The sequence below is a fragment of the Cnephaeus nilssonii genome, assembly GCF_951640355.1.
Source record: "Cnephaeus nilssonii genome assembly, chromosome: 10".
Taxonomy (NCBI): domain Eukaryota; kingdom Metazoa; phylum Chordata; class Mammalia; order Chiroptera; family Vespertilionidae; genus Cnephaeus; species Cnephaeus nilssonii.
This window is the reverse complement of record NC_137081.1, coordinates 71,368,049-71,391,589: the sequence shown is the minus strand read 5'-3', so window position 1 is coordinate 71,391,589 and position 23,541 is coordinate 71,368,049. Positions and strand designations below refer to the sequence as shown.

Below are 23,541 nucleotides of genomic sequence, written 5' to 3'. Positions count from 1 at the left end.
AAATGGCATCGTGCCATATCATTCTGCTAATTACTTTTCTCACTCAATGCTCTTGAAATCTATTTATGTCTTCATATATGTTTATATACATACATATGTCTGTACGTATATATGGTATTTCAGCACATAAACATACTGCATTTATTTACTCCTTTTTTCTTTTATCTATATATATATATATATATATATATATATATACACACACATATATATACACATATACATATATATATATATATATATATATATATATATATATATATATATAATTTCAGAGAGGAAGGGAGAGGAACAAAGAGATAGAAACATCAGTGATGAGAGATAATCATTGATTGGCTGCCTCCTGAATGCCCCACCCTAGGGATCAAGCCCTCAACCTGGGCATGTCCCTGACCTGGCATGGAATCATGACCTCCTGGTTCATAGGTCAATGCTCAACCACTGAGCCATGCTAGCTGGGCTACTCATTTTTCTTTTGATGAAGATTTACACTTTCTCCATTTTCTTTATTATCAATGATTCATTGAACACCCTTGTACTTGTTTCTTTCAGCACACACACATGCACACGCACAACTTATAAGGAAACAAAGGATGCACAGGCTAAAAGTAAAGTGGTGGAAAAAAATGTAGCATGCAGACAGAAATGAGAAAAATGCTGAGGTAGCAATACTTATATCTGAAAAAATAGACTTTAAAACAAAGGCTACAGTAAGAGACAAAGGACACTACATAATGATACAGGGATCAATCTAATAAGAGAGTATAACCATTGTAAACAATTTTGTACACAAAATAGGAGCACCTAAGTATGTAAAGCAAATATTGATGGACATAAAGGAAGAGGTTGACAGAAATAGAGTCAGAGAAAGGGATTTTAACCTCCAGTGACATCCATGGAGAGAACTTCCAGACAGAAAATCAACAATAAAATGATGGCCTTAAATGACACACTAGATCATGTGGACTTAATTGTTATCTTCAGAGCATTTTACTCTAAAGCATCAGAATAAACATTCTTTTCAAATGCACATGGAATATTTTCTAGGATAGACCATATGTTAAAACACAAATAAAATATCATTAATTCAAGAAGATTGCAATCATGCCCTGGCCAATGTGGCTCAGTTGGTTGAGCATCAGACCTTACACCAACAGATCACCGGTTCAATTCCCAGTCTGCCACATTCCCAGATTATGGGTTCAAACCCTGGTCAAAGTGCACACGGGAGGCAAACAACTGATATTTCTCTCTCTCTTTCTCTCTCCCCCTCTCCCTTTATCTCTCTCTTTAAAATAAATAAAAATATATTTTTAAAAATCTTGAAATCACATAGAATCTTCTCCGGCTAAAATGATATGAAACAAGAAATCAATCATAAGACGGAAACTGAAAAACATACAAAGATACGGTGGCTAAATAACATGTTACTAAACAATGAATGAGTAACAATAGATCAAAGAAGAAATTAAAAGATACCCTGAAACAAATGAAATTGAAAACATACAATCCAAAATCTATGGGACACAGCAAATGTAGTCATAAGAGGGAAATTAATAGCATTACAGGCCTATCTCAAGAAACAGAAAAAAATCCCAAATAAACAATCTAACTTTATACTTAAAGAAACTTGAAAAAACAACAACAAAGCCCAAAGTGAGTAGACAAAACAATAAAAATCAGAGCAGAAAAAATATATATAATCTAGAAATACAAGACAAAAGATCAATAAAATCCAGCGCTATTCCGTGAAAAGATAAATATGGCTGACAAACCTTTAATCAGACTAATCAAGAAAAACAGAGAGGACCCAAATAAATAAAATCAGAATTGAAAGAGGATAAGTAACAACTGACATCAACAAAATACAAAGGATTCTGAGAAAATATTTTGAACAACTTTATACCAACAAATTGGACAATATGGAAGAAATGAATAAATTCCTAGAAACATACAATGCTCCAAAATTGAATCAGGAGTAATCAGAGAATCTGAATAGACAGATTACAACTAGTGAAATTTAAGCAGTAATAAAAATAAAAAACAACAACCTCCCAACAAATAAAATTCCTGGACCAGGTGGCTTCATAGGGAATTTTACCAAACATTCATAGAAAAAGGAACAATTATCTTCAAACTATTCCAAAAAATTAAAGAGGAGAAAAGACTCCCAAGTTCATTTTATGAGGTCAGCATTATCCTAATTCCCAAACCAGAAATAAATGACACTACAAAGAAAAAAAATGTATAGGCCAATATCCATAATGAACATACATGCTTAAATCCTCAACAAAATATTAGCAAACTGGATCCATCAATACATGAACAAGATCAGAGACCATGATCAAGTAGGATTATTCTGGGGATGCAAGGTTGTTACCAAATATGCAAATCAATAAATGTGACACACCACAGAAACAAAATGAAGAATAAAAACCGCATAATCATCTCTCTAGATACAGAAAAATCATTTGATAAAATCCAACGCCCATACTATCTAATAAAAGAGTAATATGCAAATTAACCATCACTCCACTACACCCACAAGCCATGCCCACAAGCCAGTCAGGAGTGAGTATGCAAATGAACCCAACCAAAATGGCTGTGGCCACAGAGAGAGCAGGAGGGAGGCTTGGGTTTCCCCGGTGATGGAGGAAGCCAAGCTTTTCACACACCCTGGCTGGCCCAGGCCTCCGCTTAAGGCTACAAAGTTTCAATTATAGAAGATAAATAAATACCAACAGAAATGGCTGCCACCACTGAGCGAGCAGAAGGCTTGGCTCCGCTGAAGGCTACAAAGTTTCAATTGTAGAAGATAAATAAATCCCAGATACCAGGGCCTCAGCTTGGGTCGCTGGGGGGGCGTGGCCAGCCTGCAAACCACCACAGGCCCCTCGCCTAGGCCGCCCCATGCCCCAAGAGAACCCCCACCCTGATCTGGGACACCCTTCAGAGCAAACCAGCTGGCCCCCACCCATGTACCAGGCCTCTATCCTATATAATAAAAGAGTAATATGCAGATTGACCATCACTCCAACACAAAAGATGGCTACCCTAATGTGGTCAAAGATCCTGCCCCCATGTGGACACAAGATGGCCACCACAAGATGGCCAGCAGGGGAGGGCAGTTGGGAGGGACCAGGCCTGCAAGGGAGGGCAGTTGGGGGCAATCAAGCCTACAGGGGAGGGCATTTAGGGGTGACCAGGCCGGCAGAGGAGGGAAGTTGGGGGCAAACAGGCTGGCAGGGGAGCAGTTAGACATCAATCAGGCTGGCAGGGGAGTGGTTAGGGGGTGATCAGGTTGGCAGGCAGAAGCGTTTAGGGGCAATCAGGAAGGAAGGCAGGCGAGCAGTTGGGAGCCAAACGGGCAGTCGGACATCCCTCAAGGGGTCCCAGATTGGAGAGGGTGCAGGCTGGGAGGGACACCACCCCCCGTGCACGAATTTCGTGCACCGGGCCTCTAGTTTATGATAAAATCTCTCAGCAAAGTGGGAATAGAAGGAACATACCTCAAGGGAATAAAGACATATATAACAAACCACAGCAAACATCATATTCAATGTGCAAAATCGAAAGCATTTCCCTTATGCCAACAAATTAGACAATGAGACAGGGATGTCTACTTTCACAATTCTTATTCACCATAGTACTGAAAGTCCTAGCCACATCAATCAGACAAGAAAAAAATAAAATAAAAGGTATCCAATTTGGAAAGGAAAACTGAAAACTGTCATTATTTGCAGATGACATGATACTCTATATAGAGAATCCTAAAGGTTCCCCCAATAAACTAATAGAAAAGGTAAATGAATTCAGTAAAGTAGCAGGATACAAAATAAATATCTAGATATCAGTTGCGTTTTTATGCACCAATAATGAACTATCAGAAAGAGAAACTCAGTATTGAATTTTAAGCTGTAAAATAAAATATGTATTCTTCTGCTAGATTTCTATGGATTATATTCTATGATCATTCCTTACTGAATTCATTTATACTCTTAACTGGAGGCCCAGTGCACAAAATTCATGCACAGTGGGGGGGCCCTCAGCCCAGCCTGCACCCTCTCCAATCCAGGACCCCTTGGGGGATGTCTGACTGCTGCTGGTTTAGGCCCGATCCCTGTGGGTTGTCGGACATGCCTCTAGCAATCCGGGACCGCTGGCTCCTAACCACTTGCCTGCCTGCCTGCCTGATTGCCCCTAACCCCTCTGCCTGCCTGATCCCTCTAACTGCTCTCCCCTGCCGGCCTGATTCCCCTAACTGCTCTCCTCTGCCAGCCTGATCACCCCTAACTGCCTCTGCCTTGGCCCCACCACCGTGGCTTTGTCTGGAAGGCCGTCCGGAAGATGTCCGGTCTAATTAGCATATTACCCTTTTATTATATACTACAGACAATCAAATCATTCATATTTCAGTCTATTGGACCCAATATATCTTCCATTATTTCTGTTTAAGTTTCTACTATTAAAGGCCAGATGTGCTCCTCATAACTTTTATTCATTCAATTCTCTTTATAAAATATTTTTTCTTGATTTTACAGATGAGAAAAGCCAGCACCACAAGCGAACAGTAATTTTCCCAAGGTCACTAAGTTTAATGAAATCTAAAATGATTTATTTTCTCGCACCCTTCTGGAGAAGGATAGTATCAAATTTTTATCAATAGATCAAATACAGAAATCTGATACTAAAAAATCTGTTTACTCAATAAATTTCTAAGTCAAAAGACATACACAATTCTAATTAAGGTATACTTTGTAATAAAGATTCTGTGTTATTTTTTTCTGGTAAGATAGTATATCTTGCACAAATTAAAATTAAAAATTGTGATTTTTGGATTCATTTAAAAATAATTTTCAAATATAATAATAACTGACATGGAGTAGACATCTAATATTTGTTATTAAAGCTTGAGTCTTCATCTATATACACTTAAAATATCATTTGGCAAGTAAAACCTGAGGGACCAACTATAAAGTGTAAATAGCAACACTAATTTCTTTCTTGTAAACTTTTCTAATATAAGCTGTTAGTTTTTTTCTTTAATTTATTTTGAGCGAGAAATGGATATTGAGCATTAAAGAAGATAAGGTTTTTCCCATTAAAGAAACCAGCATGTAAACTAAAGCTACTACATTACAATATAAGGACTTTATTTACTTGTGCTATTTCCATCATACTCATTTTTACATTTTAAATATTCTGAATAAGCCCTAACCGGTTTGGCTCAGTGGATAGAGCGTCGGACTACGGACTGAAGGGTCCCAGGTTCGATTCCGGTCAAGGGCATGTACCTTGGTTGTAGGCACATCCCCAGTAGGGGGTGTGCAGGAGGCAGCTGATCGATGTATCTCTCTCATCGATGTTTCTAACTCTCTATCCCTCTCCCTTCCTCTCTGTAAAAAATCAATAAACTATATTAAAAAAATAATAATAAATAAATAAATATTCTGAATAACTCCAGATAAGTGCTAACTGAATTGGTTTAGTTCAAAGTAAGTCATTTGTATGGGTCCCCATCTTTAGAGCTTGTTTCTTTTGTTCTATCATCTTCCACACAGAAATGTTAGCATTTCATTTTACTTTAATTTCAAACACTACTTTATATTTCAATTGTGTATCAAATCTTAGAATAGTCCAAGGAAAAGAGCTGTTAAAGTATCATTTTATATCAGATGTTTATATATGAAAAAATTATTTATTGCAAATATTGTTGATACTACACCTTTATTGAATCATCACTATTAAAAATAACCTACTTAAGTAAGTGTACTTCCACATTTCTAAAACTGAAAAAAAGTTTAAAAGCTTCATGGTGTATTGATTTTACTCCCAAATTAAAACTATACTATATGCAATTCAAAACTATTATTTTCTTTTGTATATTCCATAATTTTCACATTTAACATAATATCAAAATCCAGTTTTATTAATGGATTTTTAAAAAGGTATTATGAGATGACAAATAAGCAATATGATAATTCCTGCCTCTCAAAGAAATATTAGAAATTATGAAGGATGAGTGATTATAATTTGAAAAGAAAAATTATGGTCTTTTAACAAATAATATACAATGGTTGGCAAAGGTAAAAAAAAAACTAAATGAACACAACTGAGAGTGAATGAAAATAAAATAGCAACAACTTAACCTCAAATCATTCTATTAATAATGGCACAATAATGATGGGGAAGTCTCAGTACAATATATTGGCACTGTAGCAATACAGACATTAACCAGTGAAAATAAGGTATTTATTACTTACATTAAGTTTTAAGCAACTCCAGTGCTTAAGTTATTGTAAAAAGACTCTCATCAAAAGGCTTTTATTTTTATCCATAAAAAGATTGTTTTCTCCTTACCCCACATAGACCCAGTGGATTTAATAAGATGGGAAATTTCCTAATTTAATTTCTATTACTAATCTGTAATATTTTGTTTCAGGTTCTAGATCAGAGATACATTGTATAATACAGTTTTATCATATTAAAAACTGCAGTGACTATTCAAAGGACAACTTACCCACTGGTTCCTTTTGATTCTGAAAAAGAATTTTGCTGTTACTGCCATCCATGTTTGCCATGTTGATTGTGTTTCCATCTGTCCAGTAGAGTTTCCTTAATTCAAAAAAGATATGGATGAAAAATATTAGGCGTAAATCTGCTTGTTGACTAGAAATATACACGAAAGAACAAAATTAATGTTAAAGTAAATTTTTGGCCCAGTATTAATTTCTTGTAGGAAGGCCCCAAATTTTTGAGCCACTTGCTTATAGTAACCTTCATATTTGCCTGGGAAGAAAGCATCACTCTTGCTTTTTCCTGTAACTGAAGGACAATTTTCTCTCACCTCTTTTTACCTCCTACATTCACAATTGAATATTTAACTATGACTACAATAAATTCTTCCCACTAAAAGTAATGCATCAATATTGAATTATCTTGGCTTTGAGAAATCAGGCATCTTAGAAAGGTACAGTCATTTCAATCATTCCCATGGAAAGTGCTAAGAAGAAAGAATTTATTTTAGCCCTACACAAGCTTTCTATGTGGGTACATAATGACTAACCAGTAAATGGGAGAATCTAATCTATTTATGATAGCAACATGTGGCAAATGTTATTAACGATTTGTTCTTAAAAAGAAATCAATGACTTTTTAATGCATTTTAAAAATTGTGATTCCTTAAAAACAAAAATTAATGAGATTTTATAAAAATGTATAAGAATCTGATTTTATGCAAATAACAAAAATCTCTAACCAGGGGTCCCTTTTACAATTTACATATTCACATTTGCTTTTCTGACTGTATAACATATATGTGTCCCCTGAATTAAACTAAAATATTTTTTATTTTTATTTTCAGGTACAGTAGATATTCAATATTATTTGATATTAGTTTCAGGTATACAGCATAGTGGTTAGACAATTATATAATTTACAGAGTGATAAAGTTCTTTTTAATATAAAATCAGAGCAAAGGTGTGTGAAATTTCAGAAAAACTTAAAAAATAATCATACTTTACCCCCTGACTGGGTGAGCGGTCAGACACTGTGGCTTATCGATTCCATGAATAATTGAGGTTTTCAAAGAGCCATCTAGTCTTGCCACATTAATCTGTGTTTCATCAAATTCTGAGCTAATCCAGTACAGATTCCGTGAGACCCAATCCACTGCTAGCCCTCTGATACTCTGAATATCTACAAAACAGGAAAAAGAAAATTAAAAGTAAATGAAGTTTCTCATTCTTTTGGCTTTTCAAGTAAGTTATTTTCCGTCTCAGGGAAATTTTAATTTACACTTTAATTTGTTAGCTAAAATTGTACAAGATTGTAATTTCATTCCCTTATCAGCCCTTCTTAAAACATGAATAATCATTAATGTCTTACTGCCCAGCCGTTTTGAAACCTGACACCTCAATTAGCATTAAAATTACACTAACAGTCCATGATTCACCAGTAAAAACTTAGCAGCAGAAACAAGCTGCAGTCCTATGGTTCAAGGTGACGAAATTCAAATTAGAGTAATAGCTTCTCCAGTTGGTAGCACATCTTTCTAGTTAGGAGAAAGTACTTGTGAAGCATCAACAAATGGGCTATTTTATGTTTTAAGTGCCAATTTGTTACTGAAATGAAATAAAACAATTCAACTTTCCTAAAAGAATTAATAGACTTGAACATCTTTCAAAATAGAAAGTTAACCGAAATTGACTAAGATATGAACAAAGAAACTAAAACCTTTTTAACATTCCTCCCATGTGGAGTCTACAGAAATTACTGAAATCTAATTAAGTTTCAGTACATTATAGCCAATATGAATATTTGGGTTGTTATTCCTTGACTATTCAATTAGGCATTTAAAAAAAAAGTGATGGAGTTTAGGCTTAAATACAATTGTACATTTTAATTAAATAAATGAAATAAAGTCTTAACAATGATAGATACTACAAAATCTTTTCAGCATATTAACATATAAAGTAGGCCAGTTTAGTCCCCTACCTGTGGCATTTTATAACTCTAACTTGGCCTTGCCTTGATTTTACAAAGTTTAAAAAATGTGTTAGCAGACTGTACCTTCTGAGTACTCAAGCTTACAAGACAGCTGGAGGCTGTTAAAATGAAGATGCTGACTCAGCAGGTGTGGGGAGGCGCGAGATTCTGAAAGTTCTAATTAGCTCCCCCTTGCGGTTACCACTGCTCCAAGCAGAGGCTCCAATCTAAGTGCCTCCAGAACCCCAAAGCCACTGCTACTTACCTCATCAAATTGCTACATCTTCCTATTTATCATTTTTAAAAAATGCCACAAAGCTAGATTTGCACCTGAAAGTGAAGGCTCCAGATTGCAAAATTTGCCAACTGGTTGAAAATTAAACAGAGCAAAACAAGACACGGAGGGCTGGCGGTTCTGGGTCAGCTCTAAAGTATACTGTTGGCCTGGGGGCCTCCACCCCAGCAGATGTCCTAGAAGGTCGACCATGGTGACTTTCCTGCTCAAAAATTCTTGAATTGTTTCTAAATAAGTTTTAATGACAGTGCCTTTAGAAGATATTTCTCAAGTTTCAGTGACTCTAATCAACACCCTCTCACTCTGCAAGTTACATTTCATCATTAATTTATTGGTATATTGGTGGATTTTGAATGTGAACTTCATTTCTAAATTCAAAATTTGAAATTTATTTTTATTTAACCTATCCAGTTCCCTCTTTTCTAAAGTGAAAAAAAAAAGAAAAAAGAAAAGAAAAGAAAAAGAGAGAAAGAAAAAAATGTAATACAACACCTCTGTAAGGCTCAACCTACCATGTCTGATACTTCATTATTTGCCCCATCCAGGATATTTATTCCTCATTCTCCTTCACTCTCTGGAGTTAATTGATTGCTGAGAGATAGATAGTATTATAATGAAACCTGGCTTCATGTTTTAGGTTGTGTACCTGTTTTTTGTTTTTAATCAAGTGACTTAAATTTTGACCTCTTATTGGAAAACTAGTGGCCTGGTGCACGAATTCGTGCACATTGAAAGGAAATTAATTAGAAGAAATGTTTAATATTGCTATTCGCCCTTTCTCTATAATAGAACTGTCAAACCAAATTCACAATCGACAATTGCAGATCGAAACACACATGCAATTGGCACCAGCAAAAGCTTTACATGTATCGCATGTGCATGAGTCAACTTAGCCTTATATATATATATATATATATATATATATATATATATATATATATATATATATATATATAGAATAAACTCGCTTAATTAGACCTGCTTTCTGATTTAGCTAAACTTTTTCCAGTCCAGTGAAGCTCCCCAACTTCTCTTTCAGGTAATTGTCAGCAACACAGCAGTAAATATCAACACGAAATAGATTACACAGGGAGAACAAAGGGTAAAATATTTAACTGCAGCAGTGTTTGACTACATTCTACACAGTAGAAAACCTGAAGTCATTTTCAAAGTCTTCTATTTCTTACTTCTTTTCAGTTGGCTCAAGTGTCTAAGCTTTCTAAAACTCCGTTTTCTGGCTAATGAAAAGAAAACAGGATTCCACCGAGTCTCTTACCTACCTACTCCAGGACTTCTGTGAGGATAAAATGAGATGAGGCATGGGAAAATGCTTCACAGACATTTGTAAAATGTTTCCACCTGGGTATAGAGCATGTCGTGTTTCTGGGCTGAAAAAACTGCAAGGAGACTAGTCGCTAGGGAGAGGAATCCAGGCATTGCTATGTGACATCATTACCCAGACGGACACTTAGCATATTAGCCATTTTATATGTATATATAGATTAGGCTAATTACAGATAACATGTAGGATTGCTGTGAATATTTTATTATATGATATGTATTTATGTACCTTAATGCAGGGTTGAGGGCTACTTTGCCAATCCAAGGACTTAATATCTTCTTTATTTTTACTCTGGATTGCTTAGTATTAGCAAGAATAATGAAATTAGTTTTTATTTCCTCTAAAATACCCAAAGTAGTGTTGTTTTTTGTGGTTGCTGTTTTTTGTTTTGTTTTGCTTTGGGGGGGGGGGGCTCTGTCTGTTGCTCAAAATTCATTTCTGATTGAGTCCTAATCACATCCTAGAGAATACAGTGCACTGTTAAACTGGAAAGCTAGCCAATGTTAAGCTATTAATAACTATTTAGTCCTTGTCAATTATATGGTTCATTTTCTCCCAAATCTACTTCTATCTTTAATACCACAATAGCATCCAGCCTTTTCCTCTTTCAAGCAGTTGATTTAGTTGCTGCCAGGTTATTTTTCTAACTAGAGAGCTCTGGATCATGACCTCTGTTTGCCCCATGGTATTCCATTGCTTCCAACCACTTAGAAAGTGATGTCTAAATTCCTTAGCCTAGCTTTCTATAAAATCTGAATATAACTACCTTCCCAGTTTTATTTCTCACTATTTTTAACAATTACCTTACATGTCAATCATATTGATGTGTTTTCAGGTTTCCAAAGGTGTCCTGTCCTTTCCAACCTATAAGGAATTATCTGGCCAATGTCTTTCAACATAATGGGATAGTTATTTGCTGACATATTTCTACTATCACATACACTTCTTTTTTTTAATATATTTTATTGATTTTTTACAGAGAGGAAGGGAGAGGGATAGAGAGTTAGAAACATCGATGAGAGAGAAACATCGATCAGCTGCCTCCTGCACACCTCCTACTGGGGATGTGCCCGCAACCAAGGTACATGCCCTTGACCTGAATCGAACCCGGGACCCTTCAGTCCGCAGGCCGACGCTCTATCCACTGAGCCAAACCCGTCAGGGCTACATACACTTCTTGAGGGCAGGGTCCTTGCTAACTTATCTTTATAGCTCTCATCCTCCAATATACACAACATTACCTTCAAAATAAGTATCATTAATGAATTGATGAGCAGATTCATAACATGCACAATCTACAATTTTAAGATGTGTGAGCTGAAATCAATGAAAATATCTTTTTTTAAAAATGACAATACAGAGGCTTGTCATAGAGGCAAAACCTTGCAATGAGAACTAGGGATTCATGGATTTGCAGTTAGTTGCTCAGTTCAGAGGGTTCAGACCTTAAACTCACAAAGAATAGGAGAGCTAAACAAGAACACACTCAGGTATTATCAGCAGGGTCTAAATCCTCAGTGATAGGTCACTGGGGAAAAATAATTGGCCTGCTCAAAAAGGAGAATATTTTAAAATAAAATGTTTTTAAAGTATTATGTGTAAGATAAAGAAAAAAATGAGTGGGATATTTTTTTAAAAAATGCTTTGAAATAATAAGCAAGGTGCATTAATTTATTTTTAAAATTCTCATAAGATATAAATGAGAATCAAAAGTAACTTTTACATAGTTTTAAAAATACAATATCAAAAAAAATGTATCAGGTGCATTAACTAGCAGCTTAGGCAGATTAACTAGTGAACTGCAATGCAAATCGAAGGACGTTACCCAGAGCCAACACAGAGAAACAAAACGATCAAAGGAATTGGAGGTTAGAATGAATTGTCTCGCACATGTAGTCAGTTTCCAAAGGTGGGGATAGAGGGACTGGGTTAGAGAAAATGGTAAGAGGTAACATTTGAGGGTTTTTTGTTTTCTCTCCAGGCTGATGAAAGACATGACCTCATAGGAGGCACAAGACTCTTAGTGGCTAAATAAATAGAAAAATATTGTCATGAGGAAAAATAAAACATGAAAAGCAGCTAAAGAGAAAAGAAGAGAAAAAGACCTAAAAAAGAATGACAATTAGATAAACATGGAGGTTCAAGATAGCAATGAGGGATGCCACAAGATAGTGGAATGATATCTGGAGAAGATTGAAAGAAAACAACTCTGAACTTGGAATTTATAGTCAACACAATTATTATACTATAACAACAAAAACCCAAATAATTGTCTTTAAAAAGGGGCTCAGGACTTGAATATAAATTTATCCAAAAACAGATATAGAAATGCCAGCATGAAAGGATGCTCAGCATCACTAATCATTAGGAAATGCAAATTAAAACCACCATTAGTTACCACCTCACACTCATTAGAATGGCTACTATACAACAAAACAAATTTTTAAAAGAAATTAGAAAATAACAAGTGCTAAGAGGGATTTGAAAAAATCGGAACATGTGTATTATTGGTAGGAACGTGAAATGGTACAGCCTCTGTGGGAGACGGTACAGTAGTTCCTCTAAAAATTAAAAATAGAATTACTTTATCATCCATCAATTCCACTTTTGGGTATAAAGTCAAGGGCTGCATAATGATATTTTGGTCAAGGACAGAACGCATATATGAAGGTGGTCCCGTAGGATTATAATGGAGCTAAAAATTCCTGTTACCTAGTGACATTTTAGCCATAGTGACATCATAGCCGTCTAACGTGGTGGCACAAGGCATTGCTATTTTGTGCTGTTCTCAGTCTATTGATAGTAATGCTCTAGGGTACAAATGCCTGAAGGCGCTCACCTGGGTCCCGGTGACCTTTCCACAGACGCTTCCCCTTCCTAAAGCAATGCTGCACCTGGACAGAGCCTTTGGGTTCTTATTACAATTGTAAGACACCCTTGAGCACTAACCATTAGCAAACCTTGAAGTAAAAAGTTTATTACTTTCAGGCTCAGAAATGCCCAAAGCACACCAGGAGGCACACAGTAAGGTTGGTGGGGAGAACACACTGCACACAGGGTCCTGGGGTTCCACTTTTATTAGGATCGGGGATGGGTCCTCGGGTTTCAAGGACTCACTCTTTATTGGTGAATTTGAAACATAAGAATGAGAATTTAAAGCACAAGAATAGAGAAAAATAAAAGTACCCTAAATAGCTAGGGAAATCAACCAAGATCTCTAAAAGAAGGAGCTCAGTGTAGAGAGGTGGCCTGGTTCTTTAACTTGTTGTGTGGCTGGCAATGAGTTCCTTCAAGATAGCTTTCCAGAAGGGGATGCCTCTTTGAAATGGGTGTGTTAAGCAATCAAAGCTTAAGTCAGAGCTCACACTACCATCCCCCCCATGTTTGTGGTTGGTACTGGTGCAAACAAATCTGCTGCACTACCAGTCCTATGAAAGAATAGAACATACAATTACAGTTGTAGACCATACCATCCAGGTTTGTGTAAGTACACTCTTTGATGTCTGGTCAATGATGAAATATCCTAATGACACATTCAGAACGTATCCCCATGGTTAAGTAGTGTATGACTTTTATACCCAAAAGAATTGAAAGCAGAGTCTCAAAGAGATAGCTGTACACCTATGTTCATTTTAACACTTTTCACAATAGCAAGAAGGAGGAAATGACCCTAATTTTATTTTTTTTTCAAATCTTTATTTTTTTCCTAGAGTCTATAGGGGCAAAAGTTTAATTTCATATGATCTTGCAATCTCTTAATGCCCTAAACCTATAATTATTCCTATCCAACTTACTGATGATAAAGCAAGCCTCCTTCCTTTATTCTCATCTGGATCCATGTCTCCAACATCTTTCCAACTATCTGGTCAATTTCACCTCACTCAGTCATCAGGGCTAATTACTTCTACAACTGCCATACACTTGGTGTCTGCACCTTCTTATACTTCTCATTATTCCAGTCTAATTTTTATTTCAGATTTACAACATTTCTATAACTTTCTACTTATATCTTTACCTATGGTTTCTCATGTATCCAATCTAACTTCCAGGTATCCACCTGGTTTATCTTCAAAAGAGTTTGAATCACCTGCACACATCTGTAAAAGTTATCAGGGGCTCTCCATTATCTTGTGGGGGAAAAATAATAACAGCTCCTCACCCTGGTATAAGACCTCCTGTAATCTGCCATCATGTTAACCTTCTATTTTACTCTTCTACAAGGTCCAAAGACCCCTAAATACTGCCTTTTCTTTGAAGTGTCCAGGCATTTGTGCCTACTGACATCTCAACCTGGATTGATTTTGCTATCATTCCCCCCAAGGCCTAGGTAGACTACAACTTCCTAAGTGGGAACTTTGGTAATCCCATGTAAGAACTCAATGCTCCCTGTGAGAAGTGGTTTATACCCATATTAAATGCCTCATTTCATTTATCCTTATAATTTAGTTGTTTAATTCATTCTTTCATTAAATATGAAGAGCCTTGAGATTATGGGCTGTCTCAGTTAAATAATAGCCATTGCCCAATCCGTTTAACATCCCAGATACAGAATCTAGGATATGGTGTAAAAGAAAAAGAAAAAAAAAAAACACAAAAAGCTCATGGAATAAAATTAAATAGCCTTTATATGCTTCAAACTAAAATATAAAGAATAAACATAGGAAGGATTTCTTATTTAGCACCTATTGCTCTAGAAATATAATTCTCAAGGGAATGACATTTACATGTCATTTTTGCCTTTCTTTTCCTTAAAAAAAATCACAGATGTTGACATTCTTTCATCAAAAGGCTTCCTGGGTAAAAGTAAAAATTGAAAATTCTATTCATAAATAGGCAAAACAGCAGATGTTCCCCTTCTAAACTTTCTACTTTAATTCATAGCCTTTTTCCAAAATCTAGCTCTCACTGTTATTACTGACCTGTTTTCATTTATTTCATTCTCTCTGGGGCAATTTTCACAATAGTTTTTATTTTCTAAGCATTTTTATTACTGGGTACAATTAAACTTGCAAACTAGAAGGAATGAATGAATCTTTAGTACTCACTGACAAACAATTGTTGGCAAAAGTAGATAACAATTTCTAGTACTGATGGAAATCTAATCTGAAATAGGTCCAATTAAATTCAAAGTTACATTGGGAATTAAATTTTACATAATGTGATCAAAATATGTGTTTTAAATGGCTTATATTTTTGCAATTTAGAAAAGCATATGACTATATGATAATTTCTTAGCACATAAGAGAATATTCTTTAGAGAAATAAACAGGTACAGTTCGAATTCATATTCATCTTTTATTCATTTTAACTTCTGGCTAACTCATCCTAACTATTTAGTTCATTTAGATAGTAATAGCACTTGCCCAAAACTGAGTCCTTAATTTTTCAGATGAGCAATTTATACTTTGCCCTAGAATAACCAGACATATCAGAGGTCTTTTCCTATTTTTTTTTTTTAAAGGATTCTATTAACAATGGCCTGGAATCTCATAAAGCTGCCAACATACCTCTGAAAGCTTTTCCTTAATATTTCAGAATAAACAATAAAATTGTTGGCAAACATGTGGTCTAACTCTTATTCTTCACCCAGGTTCTACTAGATGAACTCTGCAGAGTGTGCCGAGTGTATTTTAAGGGCACTGGAAAACCATGTAATGGACAAACCTTGTCATTATATTAACCCTTCAGTTCCCCACCTTACTGAGTTTCCTTATTGGTAAAAGAAAGGGAAACTTATGGAAAAAGAGGATAGCGTAGGACTCAAAAGGCCTAATTCAAACTTGGAGGTAAAAAAGCTTTTCTGTTTTGTAAACTGAACAAAATGCTTTCTAATTTTTTAAGACTATAAAGTATTACCTGAAAGCACTGTATGAGGAATAAAAAATATATAAAATTCAATAATGATAAACACAAATCTGAAAAGTCTATATTACCCCTGGCTTCTATTAGGAAATCTAAGGTATATTAATTTCTTTTTTTCTTACTATGTCAATTACAAGAAATACTTAAGAGTTTTGGGAGGAATCTTTTATCCAATAAGATATTATTCTGGGCAGTACATAGTACTCAAGAGGCAACAGAGCTGTGGGACCATATTAAAAAGACAATTCCTAGACAATTGGGATGAAGTCCTGAGTCCTCTCATTATAGAGTAATGAGGATGACAGAAGCTCTAAACATATAGTCCTAAGTGTGAATTTGTCTCTATCCCTTACTTTCATTTGAAGCAGAGTTTTCGCTGCTATGAACTTAAATTTTCTCATCTGCGGAACTGAAATAATTTTAATAACAGGTTTTCAAGATTAAATGAGATAATGGTATTTGTCACATTAATGACAGCTAATTCATTCATCACATTGGAAAAATATACCTTATAACGTGAATAACTAAAAAACATTTGGGCCATTCATTTATACTCAAGTATAAGAATTAATTGTCCCCAGAAAGTAGGGCTGCAGTCTATTAGCAAGAACATTTGCCAGGAATTGTTATAGCCATTCATTTCTTCTTAGAATAAAATTACCTTTGTTTTTGTAACAATGCAAATATACATATATATGTATACTGTATATGATATAATTGTGCATAGATATTTGTTAATTTAGACAATGAATGTGCCTGTAGTCATGTATTAGTATTTATCCTTACACAAAGTGTACCTACAAAAATCACTATGACAAATAGCTCATGTGGCGAACACAGAAAGTAAGGACAGCTTAGTGTTTCAGGATATGGGGACTGGCAAAGCAAGCAAAATATTTTCAGTCTTCTTCATGGAAGCTATACCTAAAGAGCCCCAGTGATTTCCTCAGAAAATGCTCTGCTTGGGGGGAAAATATAAAGGCTGGTTTGGGGTCTGATTTTTGGAAATTGTTTCACATTAGACTTAGTTGAAGGAAGACAGAAAAGGAAGTATCTCAAGAAAATGTCCAATAGAGGAAGGATAGACGTAAGAAAACACAGAGGCCATAATGTAAGAAGTAAGAGAAAGGTCAGAGTTATTCACAGGGAATTTAAAAGATGAAAGGATAAAATAAAGTACGATTATTGGCAGGATTGAAAGACTTGGATGAGTTCAGAAGCTGAACTGTCAAAAGTTCATCTCAAGTTGTTCTATTAATGGAAAGATATATCAGTCCTCAAAAAGGTTTCTCTGTAGAAGACAGAAAAAAGGAATGCCATTCAACTTGTGGGGTTAGAAATGAGAGAATTATGCTTCTACATTGCTCTTCTTTTCAACCTTCATATTCAATTAAATTACTTTTATTTTTATTCTTTGAGATCTCTATAATCTTTCTGCATCTCACTAGCTGGTGTTTCCACTCCAGTCCAGGCTTCTATCATCTCTTACTAAAATCACGATACCCACAAACTTACTTGTCTTGGGGAGTTCACTGCTCACCTACCAACCCACCCTGATCTCTTAAATCTCTACTAAACATAATGGCTAGAATTATCTTTTCCAAAGGCAAAGCTAATCATGTAGCTGAACCCTCCTTAAAAGACTTCCTTGGTTCTCATTATTTTTAGTATTAACATAAAAATCAACTTATCCCATAAAGGCTGGCATGGTTTAGTTTCTATTTCTTTTGTTCCATCAGTTTGTACAACACATCCCTCTCATTCTGGGCTCCATTCTATTCATATACTAGCCCTCCTTCAATTACTTATCCTATAGAAAATATTCCAATATTTGTAAAAATGACAGAGATCATGATTATTGATCCTAATAAGTATATGTATTATTAGTGAGAAAATATTATTGCTTAAAATTTTAAGATTTATACATACAGTCTGCTAAATGAAATTTAGTCCTTATAATTTTTCTCAAAGATAAACTCACCAAATTACTTGTAGTTACTAATCTGTAATTAGAGACAGAAAATTGTTCCCCCAATTTTTTTGAAGTAGAGCCTTTATTACTTTATAAAATTAACAGAGCCTTTGGGGGAATATTTTACATTTAAAAAGTGTTTGAACAAATTTTTATCAGACTGTCAGTTTTGGGAGGCACCAGAGCCCTTTGACTGGTCTCTTGAGATTGTAATGACCATTACTTAGGTGGTCTTTTAAATCTAATCTAACAATGATTATCTCACTATGTTCCCTGATCAATATTCTGCATAAAGAAGAAATCTTTGCATTCACTTTTTTTTTTTTTGAAAGGCTCTTCTCTTATGGCAAGTTTCAAATAAATATTTGAACAAGCTTATAACCAACTCATTCACGTTGCTTTAAGAGTACTAACCTGAGAGGGATAGAGAGCTAGCATAAATAAAAGTACATTAGTGGGCAAATACTCTTTGATCTACTAGTGGTACTCAAGCCAGCTTTTAGTATTATGTGTAGAAACTCTTGAAAAGCACTGTGGTTTTAAAACCTGTACTTAAAGCTTTCTTTAAAAGATTGATTTATTACTCAAATAAATTCTAATTTTAAAATTTTCAGTATGCTTCAAAGCATAGGAGTTTAAAATAGCTATATAAATTACTGATTCTCCTGTTCTCCATCCTCCGCCGAATCTATTACGCTTGGGGTCACGAAGTTGAAGGGAAACACTTTTTTACTTGCTTGTCTTTGTTTTTCCATTTTGTAGCCATAGCACACAGGAGGTGCTCAATTAAGATTCACTCAATAAAGTAATAACTGACCCAGAAATCACAATATAGCAAAATTTAAGCAAAGATTAAGATAATTCAATGCTAAATATTTACATTTATATGTATGTCTCACTTCAGCTATGTTTTCTCCTTTGGGAAAAGTTATTATTTTTTTAATGGCTAATTCAACAATATTTCCCGAGAACCTATGATTCAACCTGTTGGACTGGGAGGTGGATAGGACCAGGTTCCCTATCTCATTTGTGTAGTCTAGTTCTATAAAATTATATGCAAAAGGAAGTTGATAATAAACTTGAGTCAGAGGAGAAAACCAGCCTTTCCCAATAACTTATATTTTTATGCAAATATAACTATTCCCCATTAGCAAAAAGGAGTCTTTTAATATGTTTACTAGTATTTAGAAATTTGTAAATTTTAAGAAGATCTGTTCTGAAACTTTTTCTTCTTGTGAAGCTAAATTTGTAGTTATCACACTATGTGCAAAATAGTTGTAACATCCCATGATGGTTAGGACACAGCATGTTATTAAATCTCTGAATAATCAGTTCCAACTTAATTAGCAACATAGAATTGGATAATAGGAAAAGAACACAAAACAGCCTTGTGATAACTGCAAACTGAGTAACACATTTTTAAAAAATTGTAACGTGAAAATTTTTTACCTCTTGAAATAACAGTTTCTAGCCCAGTTCCATTAATAAAAGCACGTTTAATGGTTTGTGTTTTAATATCTGTCCAGTATAAACGTTCTTCAGATGCATCGAAGTCTATCACAGTAACATCATCAATATCAGGGACTGTAAAGGCCGTGATAAAGTTAAAATACGGGTTATCAATATCCACTCCTCTGATTTCAGAGCGCCTTGCATAAAGAAGAAATTTTTTCATTTCTAGAAAAGAAATAGAAATAAGTGCTTTTCTCTTATAAGTTTGGCAAGTTTGAAGCAGTCTAGGAATTCTAAAATACTACTTGATGATTTAATAGGTTTTTAAAACCAGAAAACCATAATCATGATCTGATGGAAATATTAAAGCAGAAATGATTTATCTATTTTTAAAGTACTTAATAGAAACAAATGTAAAATAAGTTAAGTCATCATTTTTCTTTAGTTAGAAATGTCAATAAATTCTCAATAACTGATTTGATTTTACAATTTTAAACAAACTTGCTAAAATGCATGAACTCTACAATTGTCAAACAACCATATTTTTCTTTATATATAATTATACAAATATTGCATCACATTAATTGGTTTTTGAAGGAATCTAAGAACATTTTTGCTATACTATTATTGAATGAAATAAATTAAACATGACTTTTAAAAATCATGTTTAAGTTTTCCCTCTCAAAATTAGAGTTCAAATAATGTTAACACATGCTTTGTTATAAGTTTCTGTAAATCTGTAGTAACTAATATTGTGAGGCATTGTGTCATTTTCACTTCCACAGGCACCTGTCTGGCATTGACTCTGTGAAATATTAGTCGATTAAGTAGGAAGAGGAGTCACAGATATTCTATTCTTTTGTTGTTGGCTGTGGGGTTATTGTTGTTATTTGAGACATATTATAACTGTATAAAATCAATTAAACCCACATATGCCTAAAATCCTGAATTAAGGTTTTGTGAGGACATTCATGCCCTCTTTAAAAGTAATTGCTTTGCAAATAAATGGATAAATTACCCAAAATTAAAGGAAAACAAACCGGAAAAAAACACCACAGTTTAATTTTCATTCACACATCTTATTACCTTTTTTTTGGTTAAAGTAATTATTTAAATATTTTTACAAACCTTTTGAAGTTATATATTTTACTTCATCTCCCCCTTCCAGTTAATAATCCCCTACAAAATGATGCCAAAGTGACTGCAGAGGAGCAGGCGGGGACCAGCGCTGCCATGTGCCTCTTGGTGATGCAGGGCACTGGCATCATCATTTTCTGATAATGCACTTTCACGTACAAGGCTCCCTGCTTTGTGGAGATAAATTCTGCTCACACACCAAATGCGGAAGTTGCAAGAAAAAATGAATAAGGTAATACACAGCAAAGTGCGATGCATCACATATTTTTAAGAATGTGTCCGTCTCCCCAAAAGTAGATGAATCATCAACGGTCTAGAAATAGACCACCTTGAATGTTTCTAAGGACATCAAAAACCTCTTCTGCTTTACTTTGAGGAAAATGTAAATGCTAATACACTCTGAGAGAATTCCATTTGAATTTTAGATCGGAACTGGAGGAAACTTACCATAGCAGGTCTTCTGGTCTGAGGAAAGCTTCATCAGGTGGGGGCACGCGCAGGCCGCGCTCCTGCTGTGATTGATCAGACACATGTGAGAGCAGGGGCCTCGGCCAGCATTGGCTGCACAGGGGTTGGGAGCTGCAATCACACAGTGAAATATTAATAGTGCAGAAGGAAGAATATATTAAGGAACCCCGGAGGTTGACAAGGGTTATTCCCTTAATGATTCAAAGTGAAGTTCCCAACCTAGCACCCATTACTAGGGTGATTAATATGACAATACAACAATCATACACAGTAATTACATTAATAAAAACCTTTTCCTTCTCAAGGGTAATGAAGATAACCCCTTCAACATCCTCTAAGATGAATGGCATGCATCGTATTGTCTCAGAAGCAAAGTTTTTTTGTGTGTTTTTTTTTAAGGATTTAGTCTGAGAAGAAAATAGAAATAATTATTAAATTTAATATATGATAAACTCAAGTAGACTATAATCCAGTGATGGGCAACCTTTTGAGCTTGGTGTGTCAAACTTCGCCAAAAAACTGAGCATAACTCGGGTAGTGTGTCACTTTGAGGAAAAAACATTATTTCGCAAATGTTTCATCCTCGGCATGCGGCCGCCTCAGCGGCCGCGTGTCATCAGAAATGGCTACTCGTGTCAGTGCTGACACGCCTGTCATAGGTTCGCCATCACTGCTATAATCCAAGCACCTGGAGTGCTGATGGATGCTGTTATTTTTCTAATCTACCCATAGACTCCTTTCTTGCCCTAGCAACCACGGTTAAAGGCTTCCCTAGGAAACTGTTGTTACATATGTATCCTTTCTTCAGGCCACTTCTTCTTTTTTTGAATCAGGGGACCAATGTAAAGAAATCTTTGTCTGCCTTCATTTGTAAGACATCTGCTTCTTCATTTTTTTAATTTCCTGTATTAATTAATCCATATACAAATACTAAATTCTATTGTATAAATAACTTATGATATATTCAAATTTAGAATGGAATATTAAATTTGAAGTTCAATGGTATTCTCTTATTCTTTTGTGTTTCTTGGTCTGTCATCATGTTTTATTTATCAGATCTTAATCTCAATTGATCAATAACTATTCTCTTACATATCTTTTCCTAGAGCCTATCTAGTAGAATAAAGACTTTAGGCCCTGGCTCAGTTGGTTAGAGTGTGACCCAGATGCACCAAGTCTGTGGGTTAGATGCCTGGAAGGGGCACATACAAGGAGTAACCAATGAATGCATGAATGGGTGGACAATAGGTCAATCTCTCCCTCTCTCTCCACTCTCTCTTGTCTCTCTTTAAAATCAATTTAAAAAAAGACTTTTAGGACCAAGCTAAATGTAGAAAATTGTAGAAAAGTGTTACATCTTCTGATCCCAGTAGTAAGTTTCATTTTCAACTAATTATGTCTAACAGGTGGACCTATTGCTCAGAGTAGGTAATATCAGTCCCGTAGAGTATTAAAATGAAAAGAATAAAAATCAATGGGCTATAATACAATTGTAGAGGATGTGAGAAATTAAATGATTTTGAGAGATATTCAATGTGGCTTTGGGTAGTCTTTAGCATCTACCCTTCCCTCAAGATAATACAAAACAGCCATGTCGTTACACTTGATTAAAATACAAATAAATAAAAGGAAATTAAAGGCTCAGCAACATTTTTCTAAGAAGATTAATTAAGAACAAAGATTATTAGAAAAGAGTGGAAGTTAAGGTATAGAGACTACTCAGCTTCCCATATCCCACGCAGTGCCAATATTCTGCTTTCCTCCCTGTTAACTTTACCTAATATAATTGGAGTTCCCAAGGGCTTGCAGGTCAGAGAAGCAAGAGTAGATCTGAAGGTTACTGAGGAGGACAGTGTTGCAGGAGAGGCGGCAGAAGGAAGAGAGGCACTGTCAGAACTGTTAGATACCTAGAAGCAGGGTTACTAGCTGTGGGAGATAGAGAAAACTCAAAGTTTTCAACACTTGAAAAAAGGAGAGGATTAGAAAGCAGAAGAAAAGCAGCGAGACTGAAGACAAGAACAGAGAGTAGAGAGAAGAAGGAGGAGGATAAATTTGTTTTAAAACATCGACATAAAAATACTACTCCTCTCAAAGACATTAAAAGCATGATCCATGACCGCTAAATGATAGGTACTTGGATTTCACTGTGAACATTACTATTTTAGCTGAGAATCATACCAGCTCTTCTCAACACCCTATAATTGTGATCAAATGCTTTTTAAGTAAATGATATTGAATTTCTATATATATACTAAGGTAAAAAATTACCATGACATTATAGGCCAATATCTATATTAAAGATAAGACTGTAATGTAATATTCGCAATATTTTCTGCTTCACAGCATAAAAAATCCACAGACTTTTAACTTAAATTTTATCTCTTCTCACTTTGAAGTAATGCTGTTAAATCTTTTTAAAGCTTATTTTTAAACATGCATTTGAAAAGATACCTATTCTAATTAGCTAATTAAGGAATTTGGTTCACTGTACTCACATTTTACTATAAAGCAGGGGATTAGTGCTCC

General features: G+C 35.0%; 1 protein-coding gene across 1 annotated transcript in view; it reads right to left on the bottom strand.

Annotated features, from left to right (window-relative positions):
- The window catches only part of LRP1B (LDL receptor related protein 1B), a 1,721,287-nt gene that overhangs the window by 551,382 nt on the left and 1,146,364 nt on the right, over positions 1–23,541 (bottom strand). The window contains exons 28-31 of the mRNA XM_079782447.1: positions 20,995–21,126; positions 19,408–19,635; positions 7,524–7,698; positions 6,521–6,615 (exon numbers count right to left, since the gene is read on the bottom strand). Coding sequence (XP_079638573.1) covers positions 6,521–6,615; positions 7,524–7,698; positions 19,408–19,635; positions 20,995–21,126 — 630 coding nt within the window. The remainder of the gene's footprint in view (positions 1–6,520; positions 6,616–7,523; positions 7,699–19,407; positions 19,636–20,994; positions 21,127–23,541) is intronic.